Source organism: Callorhinus ursinus, unplaced genomic scaffold, assembly GCF_003265705.2.
Source record: "Callorhinus ursinus isolate GAN/ISIS: 27379988/994484 unplaced genomic scaffold, GSC_fseal_2.0 scaffold8, whole genome shotgun sequence".
NCBI lineage: Eukaryota > Metazoa > Chordata > Mammalia > Carnivora > Otariidae > Callorhinus > Callorhinus ursinus.
In genome coordinates, this window is record NW_027397070.1 from 32,215,303 (window position 1) to 32,237,728 (window position 22,426).

Sequence of the window (22,426 nt, forward strand, 5' to 3'; positions counted from 1 at the left end):
ACCTCTCTTTGATAAACACTGATCTAATCCATTTGCCTTCTTCCTGGCAGGGTCAGAATTCAGTGAATGTTGACTGCAAACTCTTGGTAATAGTTAACACTATACTGTGCTTACTACATAGCAGACACACTGTTCTAAGTTTACAACAAAGACTAGCTTGTTTACTCTTCATAGTAACCAGGTACGGTAGATACAACCATTATTTCCATTGTGCAGACAACAGAACTGGGCAAGAGATGGTAAGCAATTTGCCCAAGATCACACAGCTCATAAGGGGCAGACCCAGGATTTGAACCCAGAAAGTCTGGATGCAGAGCCTGTGTTCTTCACCACTAACTATATATACTTTTCAAGGGAGGTATCTGCATTCCAAGATTTCTCTCTATTCCCAACGAGTAAGTAGGAATCTGAGTCAATGGATCCAGGCTGGCAAGAGTTGCAGTCATTAGGAGCTTGACTGAGGGGTGGGAAGTTGCACAGGAAAAGGGGGTCTTAGGGACTCACCAAGGCAAAAAGCCAGGCAAACCACCTGAATAGGCATCCATCCAGAAAGGCGAGGTAAAGTAGAAAAACCTGGGTGGCTACCAAGAGAAGAGAAACCAGGGAAACCAGATGAGTGAGCAGGTCTGAAGCAGAAGCAGGTGTAACTTAGACATATTCTCTAAGCCGAAAAGGAAAACATCTGCAGCCTTGGGTGTGATCGGGAGGAGGCTGTAACAGTCACCTTTTTAGCTCCAGTAGAATCCTGTAAAAAGGAGCACCAGTCAGCTGAGTACAAACTTACCCACGTTGCCCAAGAGGACTCCTCACAAGAGAGGTCAAAGTGACACTCTCTGGAAAGTTAAAGCCACAAAAGCTCACAACAGGGAAAACTCAAGGCTTCTTCCTCAAACACACTTGCATCTTTATCTTGTCATCTGCCAGGTATTTAAATGAATTTTGCTAACTAACAGTTACTTCTCTCATTCTAAAAATACAAAGACATCAAGCTACATCAGGTTGCCATAGCCTCTGTCACAGGTGAAGCCCGAAGATTAAAGGATTGCACTACTCCGGTGAATGGTCTGCTCTTCAAAAACCTTATTTGGACATAAAGAATAGGAGGCTGTCTAAAACTGGGTTTGTGTCGTAATGACAAACAATATCACTCTATACTGATCAATATGGTCTTCTTCTGCCCTTCAAAGTATCTGAATATCCGTTCACCATGGCAGTCAGCACTTTATGCCTGTCAGCTTCTAGAGAGATCTTGGCACTTTTTCTAATGTGAGGGGCAATTTTTTTTTTGAAGGGAACAAGAACAAATCAGAAAGAAAATGTTGGGAATGAGAAGAACTAAAGGCAAATTAAAAGAACGTGAGCACATAAACAAGAGGAGAAAGATGCAGGAGACCTATGATGTTCAGAAGCTTGAGAAGGGAGTGCAGAGGAAAATAATCTTTTTAAGTGACTGACTGACATGGAGTAAGAAGAGAGAAAGCCATTCAAATGCAACTTGGAAATGTTTTGTGCCCATAATTAAACCTTTTACTTCATAATAAGAAAATCAACCCACTGGACTTAGGATCAAAATAGCATTAAGCCTCGCTGATGAGAGAGAAAGAAACTTAGGCAAAATCAAAGACTGTGCCGTAGAGAATAGATGATCTTTCCCGGCTGCAAGATATACTTGTTTCTGAGCTATAAAAAAATGTCATAATCACAGACACTCACATTTCACATTTTTTCCAAAGAGGCTCTCTCTCCGTCTGTGTCAGCACTGAGTTTTATATTTGATGGTTTCTGCACCAAAAGCATCTATTTTAGGTTACAAGGAGAAGGAAAGATGTAGGCCCAGAAGAACCAAATGTTTTGAACCTGATAAACCTACACAAAGTCTCTGTGTTGATTCATTTCAACAATTTATTGGGCTTCTTCTGTGACCAGGTGCTTGCTGGACGGCGGGTACAGAGATGATCAGGACCCAGTTCCTGCCTTCAAGGAGCTTACAATCTCACAGGGAAGACTTAATTCTTAGTGAGAATTAATATGACAAGCGGCGAAGTCCCCATGGTGGCAAAGACGGTCACAAATACTGAATGAAGGCATCCCTTAAGGAGTATTTTTACTACTACAGAAACTCGGGGTCGGCAGGAGGGGGGTCTCCATTCCCTCTGAGGATTCTCAAAGTGAATGGCTCAGAGACCTGAGGTGCCACATAGCAAGCTCACCCTTCTAATAGCTCAGGCACCTCCACTAGAGCTCAGAATAGAAGCAACACTTGCTTTTTTAAGTCTCAGCTATTGAATTCTGACCCTGAATCTGAGTTAATGTTCCCCTTATGATGCAGATGTTCCCCTCTGGTTCAGAAGGTGAATGATTCTACCCAGAAGCATTTTTGATAAAAAGCTTTTGTATCCATCTCTATTCTCATATAGATAAACAGAAACAACAGACTCAAACCCAGATTTCTCAGGAATTTGTCCAGTGCACATCCCAGGTCCCACAGCATGGCATTCACCTACTAACTCGTTGGCTTCAAGTGGAGCACTTTCCAGATGGCCTTAACCTCCATGTTTTGATTTTCCAACTGGCAAGGCAAATGCTATTAGTACGACTATCTAATCCTGCAGATGCAGCCATGTGGAAAGGGGAAGAAACAAACAGACCCTTCCCCAAGGTCTGCAGAGGCTGGCATAGAGCTCTTGGCTGCTTTACTCAAATTGGGTTCAATCCAAGGAAGACCATATTCCTTTGCTCATTATAACTTCAGCTAACGTCTACTGTACACCGATGGGGTGCCAGGTCTGTGTTAAATATTTTGCAAACATCTCGCGCAGTTTTCAGAACAACTCCAGTGCCATCCCCATTTGATAAAGGAGGAAGGCAGAAAAAAGCCAGGTTCATGGGGGCACTCTACAGGTTCTTGATTTGAACTGCCTCTTGACTTCAGGACTTTTTAGCAAAGTGATTTCAGGTTGTTGTTTGTGGGCTTGTCTACTACGCTGCCGTATTCCCTCAGTCGGCCACTCCCTCCATCTTGAAACCGTCCTTTCCTTACCTTCTGTGACACCACGCTTCTCACCTATCTCTTTACTCCTCCTCAGCCTCCTTTGGGGGTTTGACCTACTCTACCTCATCTTTGAATTATTAAAGTTTCTCTGTTCCAGGCCATTACCCTTCTCCCTCTAAACTTGCTCCCTAGGCATTATCATCTACTCTTATGGCATCAGTTGCCATCCAGTGTGGAAGACTATAAAATATGTAGCTCAAATTCAGCCTCTCCTCTAAGCTCCAAACATATCTCTCCTTCTAGTGTCTCTCATGCACCCAAAATTTAACTCATGATCTCTTCCCCTTCCCACCCCTACTATACCCCTAACTTAAGTCCTCCCCCAGTCTTCCTGTCTCGGTAATGACACCACTACCCACCCAACGGCATCAGCCAAAAACTAATGAGTCCCCTCTAACACTTCCCCTCCCTCCATCCCAAGATCCAATCACCAAGACCTTTTGACTCTACCTCTTCAGTTAATCTTGAGTCCATCCACTTCCTCCCCGTTCCAATAAGAACCACTGTTCCTCCCACCCAATCTATGGTGACAAGCTCCTCCCTGGCGTCCTTGCACCTGTTCTTGCTTCTCCTCTACTCCATTTCCACTCCTTGTATAGCTTGCCTTATAAGACATCCTATAGCCAGAGTGATGCCTTTAAAATTCAGATAGCACATTCGAACCTTTCTATGGCTTCCTAGGACCCATGGCATGAAATCCTGAATCCTTGTCCTGGCAGCAAGATCTTGGCAGGACTTGGTTCCTGTTTGATTCACCAGCCACCACATGCTTCCTCTTAACCCCAGGCACACTGGCCTTCATTCTAGTCCTCAAATACTTCTTGCCTCCAGCCTTCACAAATCCATTTCCTTTGCCTGAAATCCTTCTATCTCAGCCTCTACTCCTCTTTGCCTACATTCTTTTTTTTTTCATTTTTTATTTAAATTCAATTAATTAACATTCAATGTATTATTGGTTTCAGAGATAGAGGTTAGTGATTCATCAGTCTTATAGAACACCCAGTGCTCATTATATCATGGGCCCTCCTTAATGTCCATTACCCAATTACCCCATCCCCTACCCCCCTCCCCTCCAGCAACCCTCAGTTTGTTTCCTATGATTAAGAGTCTCTTATGGTTTGTCTCCCTCACTGGTTTCATCTTGTTTTATTTTTTCCTCTCTTCCCCTATGATCCTCTGTTTTGTACCTTAAATTCCACATATCAGTGAGTTCATATGATAATTGTCTTTCTCTGATTGACTTATTTTGCTTAGCATAATACCCTCCAGTTCCATCCACGTCGTTGCAAATGGCAAGATTTGGGGGTTTTTGATGGCTGAGTAGTATTCCATCTTTGCCTACATTCTAGGTTCACAAACACATTGCCTGGGAAAGCCTTCTCTGACCCCCTCAGGTCATTGCCCCTACTGTAACATCTGTGGCTACCTACTCTTCTCCTTCATGGTACTTATCATAATTGTAATTTAAAGGCTGGTGATTGCTTGATTAATGTCTGTGTCCTTCCCCCTACTAAAATCTAGGTGTCATGAGGACAGTCACACTGTCTGGGAGCAATGCTGGGGTGTCTCTAGCACTGCGGGATTCTCACCTAAGTTTCTATTACTTTGGCTGGGAAAGACTGTCTACAAGTGCCACAAGTCACATCAGTCACATCACCATCCTCTTGTGACAATCATGCATGTGTCTTTATGTCATGTCTTTCACTTTCCTATGCCATTCAGGATTTATCAATCGAGCCTATGTTATCATATGGTAGACTGTAAGCAAGCTCTAAAGAGCCACAAAGATTTGACTTCTTAGAGTTGGGATGCTAAGAAATTAAGACTGCGACTTAGTGCCCCTCAAGGAGTGTTTATTCTACTATCCTCATTTTATAGGTAAGAAAAGCGAGACACAGAATCTGTTGGCCCAGGGCTCGTGGTCTGGGAGAGCACGTGAGTAATGACGACGCCAAGCTGTGACTCTACCTGCGAGGTGTAGGGCGGAGCTAAGTAAATTTGGCATGGTCATGGTCACAGAAGCCATTTCACTTCTTATAGGGAGATGAGTGACACACAGATACTGTGCCATTATCAAGGCCACTTTCCACTCCTCTCCATTTCTGTGTTGACCAACGGAGCGATATGAAAAGCTTTGAAACCATCTTGAAATGTGCAATGAAGAGTCAGCTACCTACAAGGTTATACCTATATGGCTTCTTGCCTACATAAAATGCGAAAACATTCTTTTTTATTTTTTTTCGTAAAGCAATTCTGTGGGAACTTCATTGGCCAGTAAGACTACCGCGGCCTGCAGTGTTACACAGAAATTTTTGTGATGGTTTGAGCACAAAAATACCACATTGAAAATTTAGATTAAAATATAATTTTCATGCTTCACCATTTAAGTCCTTTCATTTCATCTGGCTTGGTCTGGGACAACCAAAAACACTCATTATTTCCCACCCATCCTGGGTCACACCGTGGAGGCCCCTTTCCCTTGGACCTGGATATCAAGAAAGGCACTGAAGGAGCTACCATGGCAAAATGGAAAAAGCAATGGAAGGCTGTGTGTCTTCTACCTGAATGACTGCTGTGGCTTCCAGGAGTCCTGAGGACCGCCCGAGCCATGGGCTAATGTATGTATCAGCCATCTGCACTGCAGAGAGGAAATAAAGCATATGAAAAAATATTTCCAGTTTGACCCTCTATGGGGCCACGTTTCCTCTCATTTATTAATTCTAATAGATAAAGCAACAAAATATGTCCCAGGTCAAGCAGGTCTATGTATCCTTTACTTGCTACTTGGAACAAAATAAGCATCCAGTTAAATTTTTCAATCATTCATTAAACAAGTAGTTGTAGGGGCACCTGGGTGGCTCAGTCGGTTAAGCGTCTGCCTTCGGCTCAGGTCATGATCTCATGGTCCTGGGACTGAGCCCCATGTCAGGCTCCCCGCTCAGCGAGGAGTCTGCTTCTCCCTCTGCCTCTCCCCTCCCTGTTCATGCTCACTCTCTCTCTCAAATAAATGAATAAAATCTTTAAAAACAAACAAACAAACAAAAAACCCAAATAGTTGTAAAGGCTCATGAGGTACATGAAAGTGTGTTAAATCCAGAGGAGAAAGTGGGGTGAAATAAACAGGGCTCTTTTCTGGGTTTCAGAATCTTATAGTCTTTTTTTTAAAATGATTTTATTTATTTATTTATTTGAGAAAGAGAGAGAGAGATCAACTAAGTGGGGGAGGAGCAGAGGGAGAAGGACAAGCAGACTCCGTGCTGAGCACAGAGACCATGAGACCATGAGACCATGGACCAGAGACCATGACCTGAGCCAAAATCAAGAGTTTGATGCCTGAGCCACCCAGGTGCCCCCAGAATCTTATAGTCTTAAAGGGACCATATATGCAAATAACTTTAATGTAGGGCAACATAAGTACCTCATACTTAATCAGTAGCAGAGCCTCTTTAAAGTGCCCTGTTAACAGGTAATATTCCATACTTCCTTGCTCAAAACTTGGCCCAAGGACCAGCAGCATCAGGGCATCACCTGGGAGCTTGTTAGAAATGTACAATCTCAGGTGCAATCACACAACTACTGACTCAATCTGCATTTTGATCAGATCCCCGGATGACTCAAATGCTCGATGAAGTTTAGAGAAGTACTGCTTTACATTATTTGGCACTCAGTCACTGCCCACCCGTGACAAAGTTGATGGAAGACATCCTCATAGCAGAGACTCAGATTTTTATAGAAATGCTTAATACATTGTTTTTAAAGTGAACCTCTGAGGGATTTGTTATAGGATTTAAATGTACAAAATGTGATTCAAAACCTCAGCAAACTCTATGTCCATGCATCTTGTGAGTACTCAGACCCTTACTCAGACTGCTAAAGGATTTTAAAATATAGCTCTATTCATACAGGTAAGAGTATTTTCTTCTAACACTTAATATGTATTAACTTGACCTTGCAGAAGCCACTGGAGGAGATGGAAACTCTCATCAAGTTCAACTTGATGAGAAAAATCTTTTAGAGGGAATGTCACTAGAGGGAACTAAGATGGGATTCCTCCCAACTTAAGAGCTGTTGAGTCACAGAATCACAAAATGTGAGCCCAGAAAAGACCTTAGCGGTTATTCTCTTAGCTCTGCTTCATTCCCAAAGAAAATCATTCTGCAGTACCTTCATATCCATAGTTTCTTTTTCCAATGAGCTCCAAATGATTCATATTTATCAACCAACCAATCAACCAACCCATAGATTTATTTGGTCCTCTGATACCTGCAACATGCTGTGAGGGCTTTTTTTTTTTTTTTTAAGATTTTTTAAAAATTTTTTTAAAGATTTTTTATTTATTTATTTGACAGAGAGAGATACAGCCAGAGAGGGAACACAAGCAGGGGGACTGGGAGAGGGAGAAGCAGGCCTTCCGCTGAGCAGAGAGCCCAGTGCGGTGGCTCGATCCCAGGACCCTGGGATCATGACCTGAGCCGAAGGCAGACGCTTAATGACTGAGCCACTCAGGCACCCCTGTTTATTTGTTTTAGAGAGAGAGAGAGCACGCAAGGAGAGGGGGCAGAGAGGGAGAGAGGGTCTCAAGCAGACTCTGCGCTGAACATGGAGCCTAACACAGAGCTCAGTCTCACCATCCTGAGATCATGACCTGAGCCGAAATCAAGAGTTGGACGCTTATCCAACTGTACCACCCAGGAGCCCCTCTGAAGGGCTTTATTATAACAAATAAAGTTGTATGAGTTGTGAGCCATGAGATACACAATGAAAAAAGAAGTCTTAGGAAGAGAAAGAGAACCCTTGAGGCAGGGTGGTCAGAGAGGGTGTCACATGGCTAGAGGGAATCTTGGAGCTCATTGGTCCCAGGAAACAGAGGTGCAAGGATATAGGTTCCTTGGCCAAGGTCACAATGCAAGTCCCTGGAAGAACTAGAGAAACCAGGCTCCTGCTAACTCCTACCATGCCACACCCCCCTCACCAGTACTGGCTTTCTGGAATTGGGCTCTAAGGCAAAGGCTGCTAATTGCCCACCAAAGTCCATTCTCCCCTCCTTCTATAGCAATAGAACCATAGCTAGGCATACCCTGCCCCGCTGCCCTAGTTTTCTATCCTTTTGCTGTTATGGGTGGCCTCAGGACTATGGGTCGTTGCCAATGAAATGTCCGTGGAAGTGACATGTGACTTTGGGGTCCAGACAAGCCTCCTTCACACTCCCCTTCCCCATCCCCCACAAATGCAACCCCAACATGAACCACAGCCTCGTGGATGCAGAGCCCCAACTTAAGAAATAACCGGCATTCCTGAATCACCCATGCATCAGAGCCACCCTCTCACCTGGAATGCTTCCCTGGGATTTTTATGTGAGAAAGAAAAAAAAAAAAAAAAACTTCTCTCTTTGTTAAACCACTGAATTATTTTTGGGTCTCTTTGTTATCATAACCCAGCCTCACCCTAGCCAATCTTAGTATATAACCAATAAAATGTAAGCAAAATGAGGTTAAATGAAATTATAAAAGAGCTATAATAAGAAGTCTGATACTTTCCTACTTTAATAAGAAGTATCATTTTGCATTAATTCCTTGACTCAGCTCAGTTCCTGGTATACATGGATGGAGCTATAGCTAAAGATTTTATTGAGCAGACAGACAGACATGTTATTTGGCACTTTTCAGGTGCCAATTTGTTAAACAACTTACATACACATTAAATTAATTAATCCTCACAACAACCCTAGGAGCTTGGAAATCTTATTATACTTGATTTACACATGAGAAAAAAATGACGCTTAGAAGGACAAATTAACCAAGTCTATAAGTAGTTATTGTTGAGTAGAATTCAAACCTAAGTATGAGTGATTCTAAAGCCAGTGGTCTTTTCTAAAATGCTATATCCAGGGCACCTGGATGGCTCAGTTGGTTTAGCATTGGACTCTTGATTTTGGCTCGGGTCATGGTCTCAGGGCAGTGGGATCAAGCCCCACATCAGTCTCCACATTCAGTGGAGAATCTGCTTGAGGATTCGCTCTCCCTCTCCCCCTCCCCCCACACTCTCTCTTTCTAAAACAAATGAATAAGTCTTTTTTATTTTTTTTAATGCCATATCCCATGTGTGCATGTGTGTGCACATGAGTGTGTGCGTTGATGGACAGGGATCAAGGGAATGAAATAAGCATGGCAGTTAAATATAATGACCAGAAACACGGGACTGAGTGACAAGAGATCTGGGATTTTCACAGGTTATAACTCTGGCCAAGCTATTTAGCTTCTCAGGGCCTAAGTATCCTCTGGGGTAAAATATGTTAACTGAACCAGATGATCTTTAAAGAAATGGCTCTAACAGTCTGCAGCAAATGTACAAAAACCCGGTTGCCACTCATGCACCACCACCTATGTGACCCCCAACAGAAGAGTTTGCTGGAGAAATCCAGGTTGTACTGCTCTGAAGGAACAACATAATGTGAAAGTTTAAACAAGCAACATACAATAGCCACAGGACACCCACAAATCAAACACACAGAGCTTTAGAGTGCCAAAGGTTATCCTTTCTCCTGTTCAAATCTGCTTCTTCATTCTTCTTTCTCCTGTTCAAATCTGCTTCTTCACTCTTCTTCAGCAAAGCGAGACAGTACTAATAACGGACCCGGAAGGGAAAGATAGGAAAGTCAGTTCTTCTCCACCATTGTTTTTCATTGCAGCCTTGCTCACAAATTAAATTAGAGTAAATCAAAGAAGCAAGCACCGGCATACTATATCCTTGGCCATATGGAAAGAGATCTGGGGAATCTTTGGGAAAGCCCTAAGGACACATGAAGGAGGGGACCGATTCCTATAGCAGAAGTCTTTAAATGCTGAGTAATGTCGGGGAGAGGGGCAGAAAGAGCACACCGTTGGAAATGGGCATGTAACCCATCCTAGAGACACAAAGGGAAGGGCCTCAGGATACAAACGATTATCAGAAGAGAGCTGAATTAGCACAGTTTAAGGCTGAGAGTCTTCAGGAACATGAGACAGCTACATAAAATACCTTAATGGCCCTTCTGGTGTTTTATGTCTCTCAGGGTACATATCCATCTGGGAGGTCGTGCTGGAGGTGCCCCCACCGAATGCCAGATGCCAGGCCACTCTGCCAAACCCTTGGCCAGACCCTAGACAGCAGGGCAAGATTTCAGAAGAGCCCTGGCAAGGATGCTAAATCTCATCACAGAGTGAGCTCTAATTTTAAAGGCAATATTTATGGCCAGCCTCTTCCATTAAGTATGCATTGCCCAGGTCTAGGGAATGTCTAGATTGGCTAGGGTGAGGCTGGGTTAATTCAACATGTCTCTTCGGCTGCCGCCTACAGAGAGGGTTCCAAATGGACTTCTGGAAATGACTCAACTAATGCTCTGACACTAATCATCTCAAAAGTACACTGTAAATACCAATTCACACCACATCACTCACCAAAAATATGTCACAAAAACCCTCTCAAGCAATAACTCTCCCTGCCTATGGCGTTTATGGGGAATTGATGACCAGCGACAGTCTATGGGCTTTGACCAGAGCCAGCAGTTATTAATGCATAGGAAAAATTTTATACTCTGGTTCATTTTTCCAAAGGCAGCATCCTTCCGTGTGCGCAGAATATAAAACTCTGGATGCTGCATTATGTGTGAGTTCCCTGGTATATCTGAAGAGCCCGGTTGACTCCCTTGTGACCATGGATACAGGTTTCAAGCAATTGAAAAGGTAAGTAACAGGACCTGCCAAGAGGCTGTTTATGGTTTTAAGCCATGTTGTCAATACACAGAAAACAAAGTGAGATTCAGACAAACTAAAACATAAAACTGTCCTAGAATCTGCAAAAAAGGAAAAATGTTTTCAATGTCTTTATATTAAGTCAATTGGACTATTGTACATCTTAATCAATATTGGATTGGTTTTTGAATCTTATTTAATATGATCACAATTTCAACTTTACGTGGACTTTTCCTGAGCTATAGTTTGTTCGCTCTTTCACTTTGTGTGCCTACACTGAAAAGACTGAGTAATTCATCTCTAGAGTCTCCTAAACAGGGTAGTAAAGGCAGCATTAATGAGTCAGCTTTGCTGTTGTCTCCTCATAACTGTCACTAACAGGGAATAGCTTGTTCTTGGCTTTGTACTCTCACTACACCAATCTGCCTCTTTATTCTAACTCCACAGAGCTTGTGGAAGGCAATTTGGTCCTAATTTGAACTGATAAATAGACCACCATCAGCAAACACTGGTGAAGGCCTGGTAGGGATATAAAGATTTTGAAAAACTATCTTTACCCCTTCATAGCTGATGTTCCTCCAAAATCACGGTTTGATCACTGGATGCTGCAGTGTGTGTGAGTCTTAGATCCAGATACTGCTAGCAAGGAATAACTGGACAACTATGACATTGATCTTGTAGATCATCCCTACAGACCTGTGCCCAGAGAATCTGTATTAAGAGATGTACAATAAGGCAACCACATGGAGCATTTCTGAGTCAGAATATTATTTACAAATGCTTCTTTAGCTGCAAGAGGCCACTGCTTCTTCAGAGCAATCACTACCAGGGAGAAAGGTACCTCTAAGGTGTGTGGGCTGCCATGGGGTTTGCATAGAATATGTACAGCTAATGCACAAAAGGAAGATATTTTCAGAGTTCCTGGACTCCCAAACTTCCTCTGTGTGTTTTCCTAATGGTCACAATGATGAACTATGTATCTATTAGCTTGATTTTCTCTGTCTCTCTCCCTCTTCAGGTCTTCCCAGCTGGGACCACTGAGAATCTGCAAAAAGGAAAAATGTCATTTTTCCTTGGCCTTCTTTGGTTTCCAAGGTAATGATGACAGAAGAAGCCTGCACCAACAGGCCCTGCTTGAGCCCCTTGGCTGCACTGGTAAGGCTTAGAATTAATTTACATTCCAGATGCCATGTTGCACTCCAACCTGGTGAGGTTCCTCCATGAGTATCTTGGCACACAGTCCCTTGCAGCCCTACTCCTCAGCCCTCAACAGCCTCAGTCCAAAGACCCAAATTCCTAATTCTGATCAGTTGCTCAGTCGAAGACCAGAGACCTTCCCTGAGTTCCAGCTCACTGGGGAGCAGCCCCTGAAATCCTGCCTGGTTTACACCAGTCCTTCCTCTAAGGGTTGGCCCTGGCACCCTACCTGCCAGAATCCAATTCTTATACTTCTAGCCCACCCCCTACTGGTGACAACCTTCCCTGTCTAACACCACACATGAACCACTTCTGGATTTCTGCCCTGCTCAGCCAAACTCACTGGCTGTCTTAGAATCCATCTTTTCTGAAATCAGGACTGAAACTGTTGATTTCCATCAGACATCATGCCTGGTTCCCCTGCTATCCCCTCCAAAGCTAGTTTGGTTTCTTCAAAAAAAAATATTTCTTTTTCTTTCTTTTTTTTTTTTACAAACTTTATTTTCCGTCAACCTTTTCCATTTCTATTTCCATTTTGTTTGCCTTTGTGGAAGAGTGGCTTAAGACCACTCAGTGGTTGTTCTACCTATTCAGTGGCCTGAGCAGTGGGAGCTGCAGACCAGTCTTCAGTGGCCGGCTCGGCGCTCCAGTCTTCAGTAGGGAACTGCTGAATAGGCACCGAGGGCACCTGGACGCCTTGAGACCAGTCTGCAACTTCAGGCTGACTAGCAGTGAACTCAGGAGCTGGAGCGGTCCATTCACCCTGAAATTCCTCCTGGGTCACAGGAGGAGAATTTTCAGCAGCGGCCTGCTCTTCCTTTTCAATCTCTTCAGGATCTCTGTAAAAGTAGAGATCAGGCATGATCCCCCGTGGGTGTTCACGGGAAATGGTGCCACGCATGCGCAGAACTTCCCTGGCCAGCATCCACCACATCAGACCCACTGAGTGAGCTCCTTGTTGTTGCAAGGGATGGCAATGTCCACATAGCGCAGAGGAGAGTCGGCGTTAGAGCGATGGTAGGCGGGTTAACATAGGACGCCTCTGTAAGAAGCTGGTGGTCAGCCCTGGGATCAGTAACCACCAGAAGTCTCGGCTCCCGGCAGGCTGCCTGGATCTGGTTAGTGAAGTTTCCAGGAGTGAAGTGGCCGGCAATAGGAGTGGCTCCGGTAGTAGCAGCAAATTTCGGCACAGCTCACTGGCCAGTATTCCTGGACGATATGACACTGACATCAGCTGGGTTTTCAATGGCAACAATAGCACAAGCTGCCAGCAGAAGCTTCTCCCAGGTTCTCTTCAGATTTATGATGTAGATACCATCACTTTTCCTTTTGTAGATGTACGGTTCCACTTGAAAGTCAAGGTTGGTGCCACCTAAATGGGTTCCTGCTGCAAGGAATTTGAGGACATCCTCCTCCTTCATTTGCAGGACATCAAGAGCTCCGGACATTGTGAAAGTTTCTCTTTAAGTTATGACAGGAACGCAAAACAACGCTGTATGGACCCTTCCCTGCGTAGCGCGGAAAGGACCAAAAAGAAAATATTTCTAAGAGCTGTAGGAGAAATCAAAACCATGGGACCTGGTAACCACTGAATGTAGAGGCTAGGAGATTAAAACATGAAATATGACTGAAGTTTCAATTTGCTAGGACTTTTCTCAGCGCCTTAAGTATATTCCAGAGATCTATCTGTACAACAAAAGTTGGGGGAGGAGGAAGACTGCTATATCACATGTCACTTTAAGTGAATGACTCCCCTTGGAGCTGTGGATGACACCAAGTGCAGAGCCTTACACTACAGCTTTCAACAAGGGGTTCAGAAGATGAGCCAGAGGTGAAGGTGAAAGTCAGAATCCAGCTTACAACAGCCCTCTGTTTATATTATCCCATTTACTCCTCACAGAAACCCAAGCAGGGAAGATTATCCCCAACTTATCCAGAAAACACTGGGGCTCATAAAGGTTAACTTGCTCAAAATCACTCACTTTCATAATTGTGAAGCTGAGAATTGAGCCTCAATGTGTCAGATTCTAACACTAGAACTCTATCCACAAGCTACAATGCCTTCCTAGGAGAAACTTAGAAAAGCAGCAGCCAGAGGCAGGGAAGACAACCAGAAGGCAATGGACCAAAGGAGCCATGGAGGAGAAAGTGGCCAGTAGGGTCCAGTGCTGCAGAGAGTCAGGTAACGTAAGAACTGAAAGGGACAACGTATGTGGCAAATTATATTTATAGAAATAAGTGCATATTGTTAGCTATGTGCTAGGAACCATGCTAAATGTTTTAGCTGTATTAAACCTTAAAATGGTCCCCAGGGATAGGCTCATTGTATTGATAAACACAAAATAAGACACAGGAAGGTTAAATAATTTGCTTAAGTTCATACAGCTAGCAGGGAGTGGAGTCTGGATTTGAATCCTGGCAAGTGGGCTCCATGCTCTGCAGGCTTAGTCCTCCTGGGAGGTCTCTCAATAAGAACAGTTTTGGTGGGGTGAGGCAATCCAGCCAATTTGCAGCTTGGCTATGAAGGGAAGGAGAAGAAAGCAGAAATTCAAGAGGTTGGGGGAGGGGGTGGGCATGTGTTAGTTTCCTAGGGCTGTCATAACAAAGTACCACCAACTAAATGGCTTAAAACAACAGAAATGTATTCTCTCAGTTCTAGAGGTTACAAATCCAAAATCAAGATGTTGAAAGGCAGAAATCAACCACAAGAAAAAACCTGGAAAGAGCACAAATATACGAGGTTAAATAACATGTTACTAAACAATGAATGGGTCAACCAAGAAATCAGAGAAGAAATTAAAAATTACATAGAAATGAAAATAAAAATACATTAAACAGTCCAAAATCTTTAGGTTGCAGCAAAAGCAGTTCTAAGAGAGAAGTTTATAGCAATACAGGCCTACTTCAAAAAGCAAGAAAAAAAATCTCATATACACAACCTAACCTCACACCTAAGAAGCTAGAAAAAGAAAAACAAACAAAACCTAAAACCAGCAGAAGGAAGGAAATAATAAAGATTAGAGCAAAAATTAATGATATAGAAACTAAAAAAAAAAAAAAAAACGATAGAACACATCAATGAAACCAGGTGGAGTTGGTTCTTTGAAAAGATCAACAAAATTGATAAACCCAGCCAGAGTCATCAGAGAGAGAGAGAACTCAGACAAAATCATAAATGAAAGAGGAAAAATAACAACCAACAACATAGAAATACAAATGATTAAAGAGGATATTATGAAAAGTTATATGCCAACAAATTGGACAACCTAGAAGAAAAGGATAAATTCCTAGAATCATATAACCTAACAAAACTAAAGCAGGAAGAAATAGAAAATTTGAACAGACTGATTACCTGCAATGAAATTGAATCAGTAATCAAAAAACTCCCAACAAACAAAATTCCAAGGCCAGAGAGCTTCACAGCTGAATTCTACCAAACATCTAAAGAAGAGTTAATACCGGGGCACCTGGGTGGTTCAGTTGGTTAAGCAGCTGCCTTCGGCTCGGGTCATGATCCTAGAGTCCTGGGATCAAACACCATATCGGGCTCCCTGCTCAGCGAGGAGACTGCTTCTCTCTCTCCCTCTGCCTGCTGCTCTGCCTACTTGTGATCTCTCTCTACCTCTCTGTCAGATAAATAAATAAAATCTTCATTAAAAAAAGAAGAAGAAGAGTTAATACCTATTCTTCTCAAACTATTCCCAAAAATAGAAGAAGGAGGAAAACTTCTAAATTCATTCTATGAGGCCAACATTACCCTGATACCAAAATCAGATAAAGACACCACAAAAAAAAAAAAGAGAGAGAGAAATATATGCCATTATCTTTGGTGAACATAGATGTAAAACTCCTCAACAAAATATTAACAACTAAATCCAGGAATACATTAAAAAAATCATTCACCACAACCAAGTGGGATTTATTCCCAGGCTGCAAGGGTGGTTCAATATTCTCAAATCAATCGATGTGATACATCACATCAATAAGAGAAAGAATAAAAACCATATGATCATTTCAATAGATGCAGAAAAAGCATTTGACAAAGTACAACATCCATTCATGATAAAAATCCTCAATAAAGTCGGTTTAGAAGAAACGTACTTCAAAATAATAAAGGCCATATATGAAAAACCCACAGCTAACATCATACTCAATGGGGAAAAACTGAGAGCTTTTCCCCTAAGGTCAGGAATAAGAAAAGGATGTCCACTCTCACCCCTTTTATTCAACATAGTACTGGAAGTCCTAGCCACAGCAATCAGACAGGAAAAAGAAATGAAAGGCATTTGAATTAGTAAGGAAAAAGTAAAACTTTCATTATTTGCATATGACCTGGATATTCTACATAGAAAACCCTAAACTCTACCAAAAAACTACTAGAATTGATAAATGACTTTAGCAAGTTTCAGGATACAAAATTAATACACAGAAATCCATTGCATTTTTATACACTAATAGTGAAGCAGCAGAAAGAGAAATTAAGAAGAGAATCCCATTTACAATTGCACCAAAGAAAATAAAATACCTAGGAATAAACTTAACCAAAGAAGTGAAAGACCTGTACTCTAAAAATTGTAAAACACTGATGAAAGAAATTAAAGAAGACACAAAGAAATGGAGAGACATCCTATACTCATGGAGTGGAAGAATAAATATTATTAAAATGTCTATACTGCCCAAAGCAATCTATAGAATTTATAGATTTAATGCAATCCCTATCAACATACCAACAGTATTTTTCACAAAGCTATAATAAATAATCCTAAAATTTGTATGGAACCACAGAAGACCTCAAACAGCCAAAGCAATCTTGAAAAAGAAAAACAAAACTGGAAGTATCACAATTCCAGACTTCAAGTTATATTACAAAGATGTCGTAATCAAAACAGTATGGTACTGGCACAAAAATAGGTATATAGATCAAAGGAAGAGAACAGAAAGCCCAGAAATAAACCCACAACTATATGGTCAATTAATCTTCAACAAAGGAGGAAAGACTATGCAATGGGAAAAAGTCTCTTCAACAAATGGTGTTGGGAAAACTGGAGAGCTACATGCAGAAGAATGAAACTGGACCACTGTCTTATACCATACCCAAAAATAAATTCAAAATGGATTAATGACCTAAATGTGAGACCTGAAACCATAAAAATCCTAGAAGAGAGCAGAGGCAGTAATCTCTCTGACATTGGTCATAGCAACCTAAAGAAGAAGATGGAATATTACTCAGCCATAAAAAGAATGAAATCTTGCCATTTGCAACAACATGGATGGATATAGAGAGTATAATGCTACAGGAAATAAGTCAGTCAGAGAAATACAAATACCAAATTATTTCACTCGTATGTGGAATTTAAAAAACAAAAAAATAAACAAAGGGGAAAAAAGAGAGCCTTAACTCTTAACTGTAGAGAACAAACAGATGGTTACCAGAAGGGAAGAGGGTGGGGAATGGGTGAAATAGTTGATGAGGATTAAAAGTACACTTAATTTTGAGGTGCCTGGGTGGCTCAGTCAGTTAAGCATCTGCCTCCGGCTCAGGTCATGATCCCAAAGTCCTGGGATCTAGCCTCCCATCAGGCTCCCTGCTCAGTGGGGAGTCTGCTTCTCCCTCTGCTGCTCTCCCTGCTCATGCTCCCTCTCCCTCCTTCTCTCTCTCAAATAAATAAATAAAATCTTTTTTTAAAAAAAGTACAATTAGGGCGCCTGGGTGGCTCAGTTGGTTGAGCGACTGCCTTCGGCTCAGGTCATGATCCTGGAGTCCCTGGATCGAGTCCCGCATCGGGCTCCCTGCTCGGCGGGGAGTCTGCATCTCCCTCTGACCCTCCCCCCATCTCATGTGCTTTCTCTCTCATTCTGTCTCTCAAATAAATAAGTAAAATCTTTAAAAAAAAAAAAAAAAAAAAAGTACAATTAGGGTGGGGGGATGGGTTAGCCTGGTGATGGGTATTAAGGAGGGCATGAATTGCATGGAGCACTGGGTGTTATATGCAAACAATGAATCATAGAACACGACATTAAATAAATAAATAAATAAATAAATAAATAAGAAGGACGCAATCCTCACAGCAAAAAAAGAAGTACAATTAACCTTGATGAACACTGAGTAATATATGGAACTGCTGAATCACTATATTGTACACCTGAAACTAATACAACACTGTATGTTAACTAACTGGAATTTAAATACATACATACACATATAAACAAACAAAAGATGTTGAAAGGGCCATGCTCCCTCCAGAGACTCTAAGGGAGGATCCTTCCTTGTCTCTTCCAGTCCCTGGTAGATGCATGTGTTCTAAGGAATGCTTGTGGCATTCCTGCTTGTGGCATGTTCTAAGATGTTGCTTGTGGCAACAACATTGCAATCCCTGCCTCAGTCTTCACATGGCTCCTTCCCTGTGTGTCTGTGTGTCTGTCTCCACATGGCATTCTCTTTGTGTGTCTGTGTCTAAATTTCCCTCTTCTAATAGGACATCAGTCACATTGGTCTAAGGTCCTTCCTAATGACCTCATCTTGATGAAATCTGCAAAGACCCTATTTCCAAATGTTGCATTCATAGGTCCTAAGGGTTAGGACTTCAACGTATCTTTTTGGGGGAGGAGGATACAATTCAACTCATGACAGGAGCCATGCTCCAAAGGAGGGTTTTCAAGATAAAAATGGGAAGGGTACTCTACAAGCTGTTTTAAAATAACATTTTATTAAAGATCAGTAGTCAAGTCATGGTTCTTTCCAAATGAGCAGAAAATCTGATTATCTGCATCCTAGGAAAGGCTTGCCATGCCTGGCATATCATTTTCAGTATTCTGCTTTGATTTAATGAGTCGGAGAAGGACAGTCTCAGAGCTTTTGCCAGGAACATTCTGGTACTATCCATCTATCACAACCTCCCCAGCTCATGTCTCCCCTGATCAATAAGAAAGCAGAATCGATGCCCATGTCAAGCGGCACGGTTAACTCTCAATCACACAGACTGACAGAGGCAAGCAGTTGTGTAAACACTAAAATGAACAGAAACTTTTCAACTGGCTAGAATTTGGTTGGTTTTTCTATTGATGTTTTCTTAGACAACTTTTAAAAATAGTTTGTAATCCCTCAGTTTATTTTTTAAAATATGTATTTATTTATTTTTGAGAGAGAGAGAGAGAGCACGAGCAGTGGGGATGGGCAGAGGGAGAAGCAGACACCCACTGAGCAGGGAGCCCAATGCCGGACTCAATCCCAGGACCCTGGGATCATAACCTGAGCCGAAGGCAGATGCAACCGACTGACCCACCCAGGAACCCCAGTAATCCCTCAGTTTATATCAAATGGAAGAAGCAACTCAAGAAGTAGCCTAGAAATAGCTACAAAATTGAATCCGGGAGTAAATGATCAGTGCAGATAATCCACACGCTACTTCTAAGTAAGAATTAGCTAGACTTACAATATCAATAATAGGTTGATCCAACACCTAAGACAATGGCATCAAAATTTTTTACTTTAAATAATTCCAGGATAGTATTACTTATATTAAAAAAACTGCCACTTATAACATTTATGCATTCATTACTTTTTCCCAAAATGTTTAATTATTATCTGCTCCTTCCTGATTAGTTTGACACAGTATAATAAGCATGGAAATTTAGCAAAAACTTTAATTAAAAAACACCAATAAGGAAAGAGCAGGTAGTAGCTGTCAAAGAGTGTCTAATGCTGTGAGACATTTGTGATTCACACTATCTTTGCTCATGAAATTCATAACCACTGTATTCACAGTATTGAAAGAAAAAAATTACACCTCCCAGTCAGGGCAGAAGACATCGACATTATCAAGGGACAAGAGTGCTCTTAAAACAAACACAATATTTTATTCCAATAATGTCAATTATTACCCAAAACTTTTGAAAGACTCCTTACCTATAATTACCACCAGAGTGTATAAAATATTCTTTTTAATTCTTTCATTAATTTAGCAAATTCTTATATGTAGTGCCTGCCACGTATGTGATATTGTGCTACGTGACATTAATTTTTTAAAAGATTCAAGAGTAATTCAGAGCAAAATCAGACACATGGTATTGTTAATCAAGCAGGGTAATGCCATTTTTTTTAAAGATTTATTTATTTGAGAGAGAGCGAGCAGGGGAGGGGCAGAGAGAGAGGGAGAGAATCTCAAGCAGACTCCCTGTTGAGCATGGAGTCCAACGCAGGGCTCAGTCCCATGGCCCTGAGATCGCAACCTGAGCCGAAACCAAGAGTCAGATGCTCAACCAGCTGCATCCCCAAGGTGCCCCTAGAGTAACACCATTTAGATAAAAAAAAAAAAAAGTTTCACAGAAAGTATGCTGCCAGGCAAAGTATAGTTCACTCTTTCTGCATCAAAACAGGGCCCTTCAGATGGTTTCAGAATTTCTTCAGAATAAGTCTGGCTGACACTGGACCTTGGAGGATACATTTTTAGCAAACAAAGCCACTGATTTCAGAGACTCTATCCACTTTGCCTTATCGTGTGATTGCAGACATTCTGTCCCCTCAAGCCTCAAGATTCAAATCAGACATTCAGGCTGAGCCCACCAGGCATCACCATCATCTAGTATCTTCTCCAGAGACGGTCATTCTTTTTCCAGTTTCCCTTGAAAGATCTAAACAAATGGTGAGTCATTGTGATTTCTAGGCATCACTGCAAATATAAAGCACACTCTCACAGAGCTTCCACTCGTGCCTACACTGTCCTTTAGAATGAGCCCGTTTCTCTCCCTAATTTACTCTTCAAAGGAGGGTAAGTGTAAGCCAGCACTGCAGACAGACATGAGTAACTGGTTGACCCATTTATACAGCAGTATGACAATATGTTATCTGCACTTCCTAATACTCATGTCCTTGAGTGTCCTCATACTCCATTTGAGTGTGGGCAGAAACTATGATTTGCTTCTAACCAACAGAATATGGTAAAGGTGATGGGATGTCACTTCTATGATTATGTTACGTAAGACTGCAATGTCTGGCTCACTAGCAGGCTTTCTTTCTTGTGAGCTTTCTTAAAGCAAACCGCCATGTCTCGAGCTGCCCTACAGGGAGGCCCACGTGGCAAGGAACTGAGGGTAGCATTCAGCCAACCAAAACCTGAAGTCCTCAGTCCTACCACCCACAAGAAATTGAATTCTGCCAAAAACCATGTGAGCTTGGAGGCAGATCCTTCTCCGTTCAAACCCTGAGAGAAGACCACAGTCTCAGCTGACACCTTAAAGCTGAGATCCTACAGCAAAGGACCTTCTGAGCTATGCCTTGCTTCTAACATTTCATCTCCACAGCCTTGCTTGTTAGTAGCTTTGCTTGGTTATTCACTTCACATAAAATGCACACTAATTGTCAGAAACTCCAGGATAATTCTACAACTATCAACAGCCAGCATGTTTTGTGGTCAGTCTGGATTACTGGTATCTCGGTGTGTATCAATATGCTGGAATGTGCCACAGCCATGCCTGTGCATTCAGTGCCAGGGGAGAAAGCCAGTCCTGTTCTTCATAGTTACCTTCTGGAGTAAACAGGGAAACCAAAATAGGCAAATCCATAGAGACAGAAAGCAACCTAGTGATTGCCAGGGCTAGAAGAAGAGAGGAATGAGGGAGGAGGTGCTTAATGGGTACAAGGCTTCCTTCTGGGTGATGAAAATGTCTCAGAACTAGAAAAAGGTGATGGCTGTGTCACACTGTGAATGTATTAAATGTCACTGAATTGTACACTTTAAAATGGTTAATGGTTATTTTATGTTATGTGAATTTTACCACAAACATATTTTTTTAATGTAAAGAAAAAAAGAGTAACTAGAGATAAGCAGGGACCAAGAAGGCTTTGAAGTTTCCAGAGCAATAATTTTTGAATCATAAAGGAAGGTCAGTCTGGTCACCTTTCTAAGAGGAAAAACTCAAAAGCAACTTACTACACATACTACTTCCAGATGCTATATTCATGGATCCTAAAAGGTCGACGACGATAAGACCATTGACATTAAAGATACACATTGACTATAAGACTTATCTGTGATTGTAGAAGCACTAAAATGTAAGAATCATTATACTCAAAGATAAATACTATCACAGATAAAATAAACATGGTTACTACTAATTTAAGCAGATACATTTTACTTAACGCATCTACAATGTAACTTAGAATGCACTGATATAAGTGGAAAAACTCCAATGTCAACTATGGAAAAAATGCATAGACTGGAAGATAACAGGTCATTTGTTTCCTCTGAATAGAGGAATCATGGATGAGTTTTCCCATCTTTTTAGATGCTTTTGAAAAGTGGCATGAGAGGCTTCCCTCGCCTTTCATCTTCGTGCCTTCCCATTTTCTGCTGATAGGAAGAGGATGGAGCCCCAGCAGGAGAGTGATAAAGAAGAATCGGAGGAGCCCAAGAAAGAGGGACTTCTGACCACTCATGTATGGAGAGTC

General features: G+C 41.8%; 1 protein-coding gene across 4 annotated transcripts in view; it reads right to left on the reverse strand.

The window, feature by feature from the left end:
* Positions 1–22,426, reverse strand: part of ARMH4 (armadillo like helical domain containing 4) — a 128,526-nt gene that overhangs the window by 37,618 nt on the left and 68,482 nt on the right. The window contains exon 6 of one of the 4 annotated variants that reach the window (XM_073895272.1): positions 9,595–9,673. The exons of 2 other annotated variants lie outside the window; for them this stretch is intronic. In XM_073895272.1, coding sequence (XP_073751373.1) covers positions 9,645–9,673 — 29 coding nt within the window. In that variant the 3' untranslated portion in view covers positions 9,595–9,644. Of the gene's footprint in view, positions 1–9,594; positions 9,674–12,492; positions 13,488–22,426 lie in introns of those variants that run through there. One more of the 4 variants, XM_073895271.1, reaches the window with a different exon arrangement.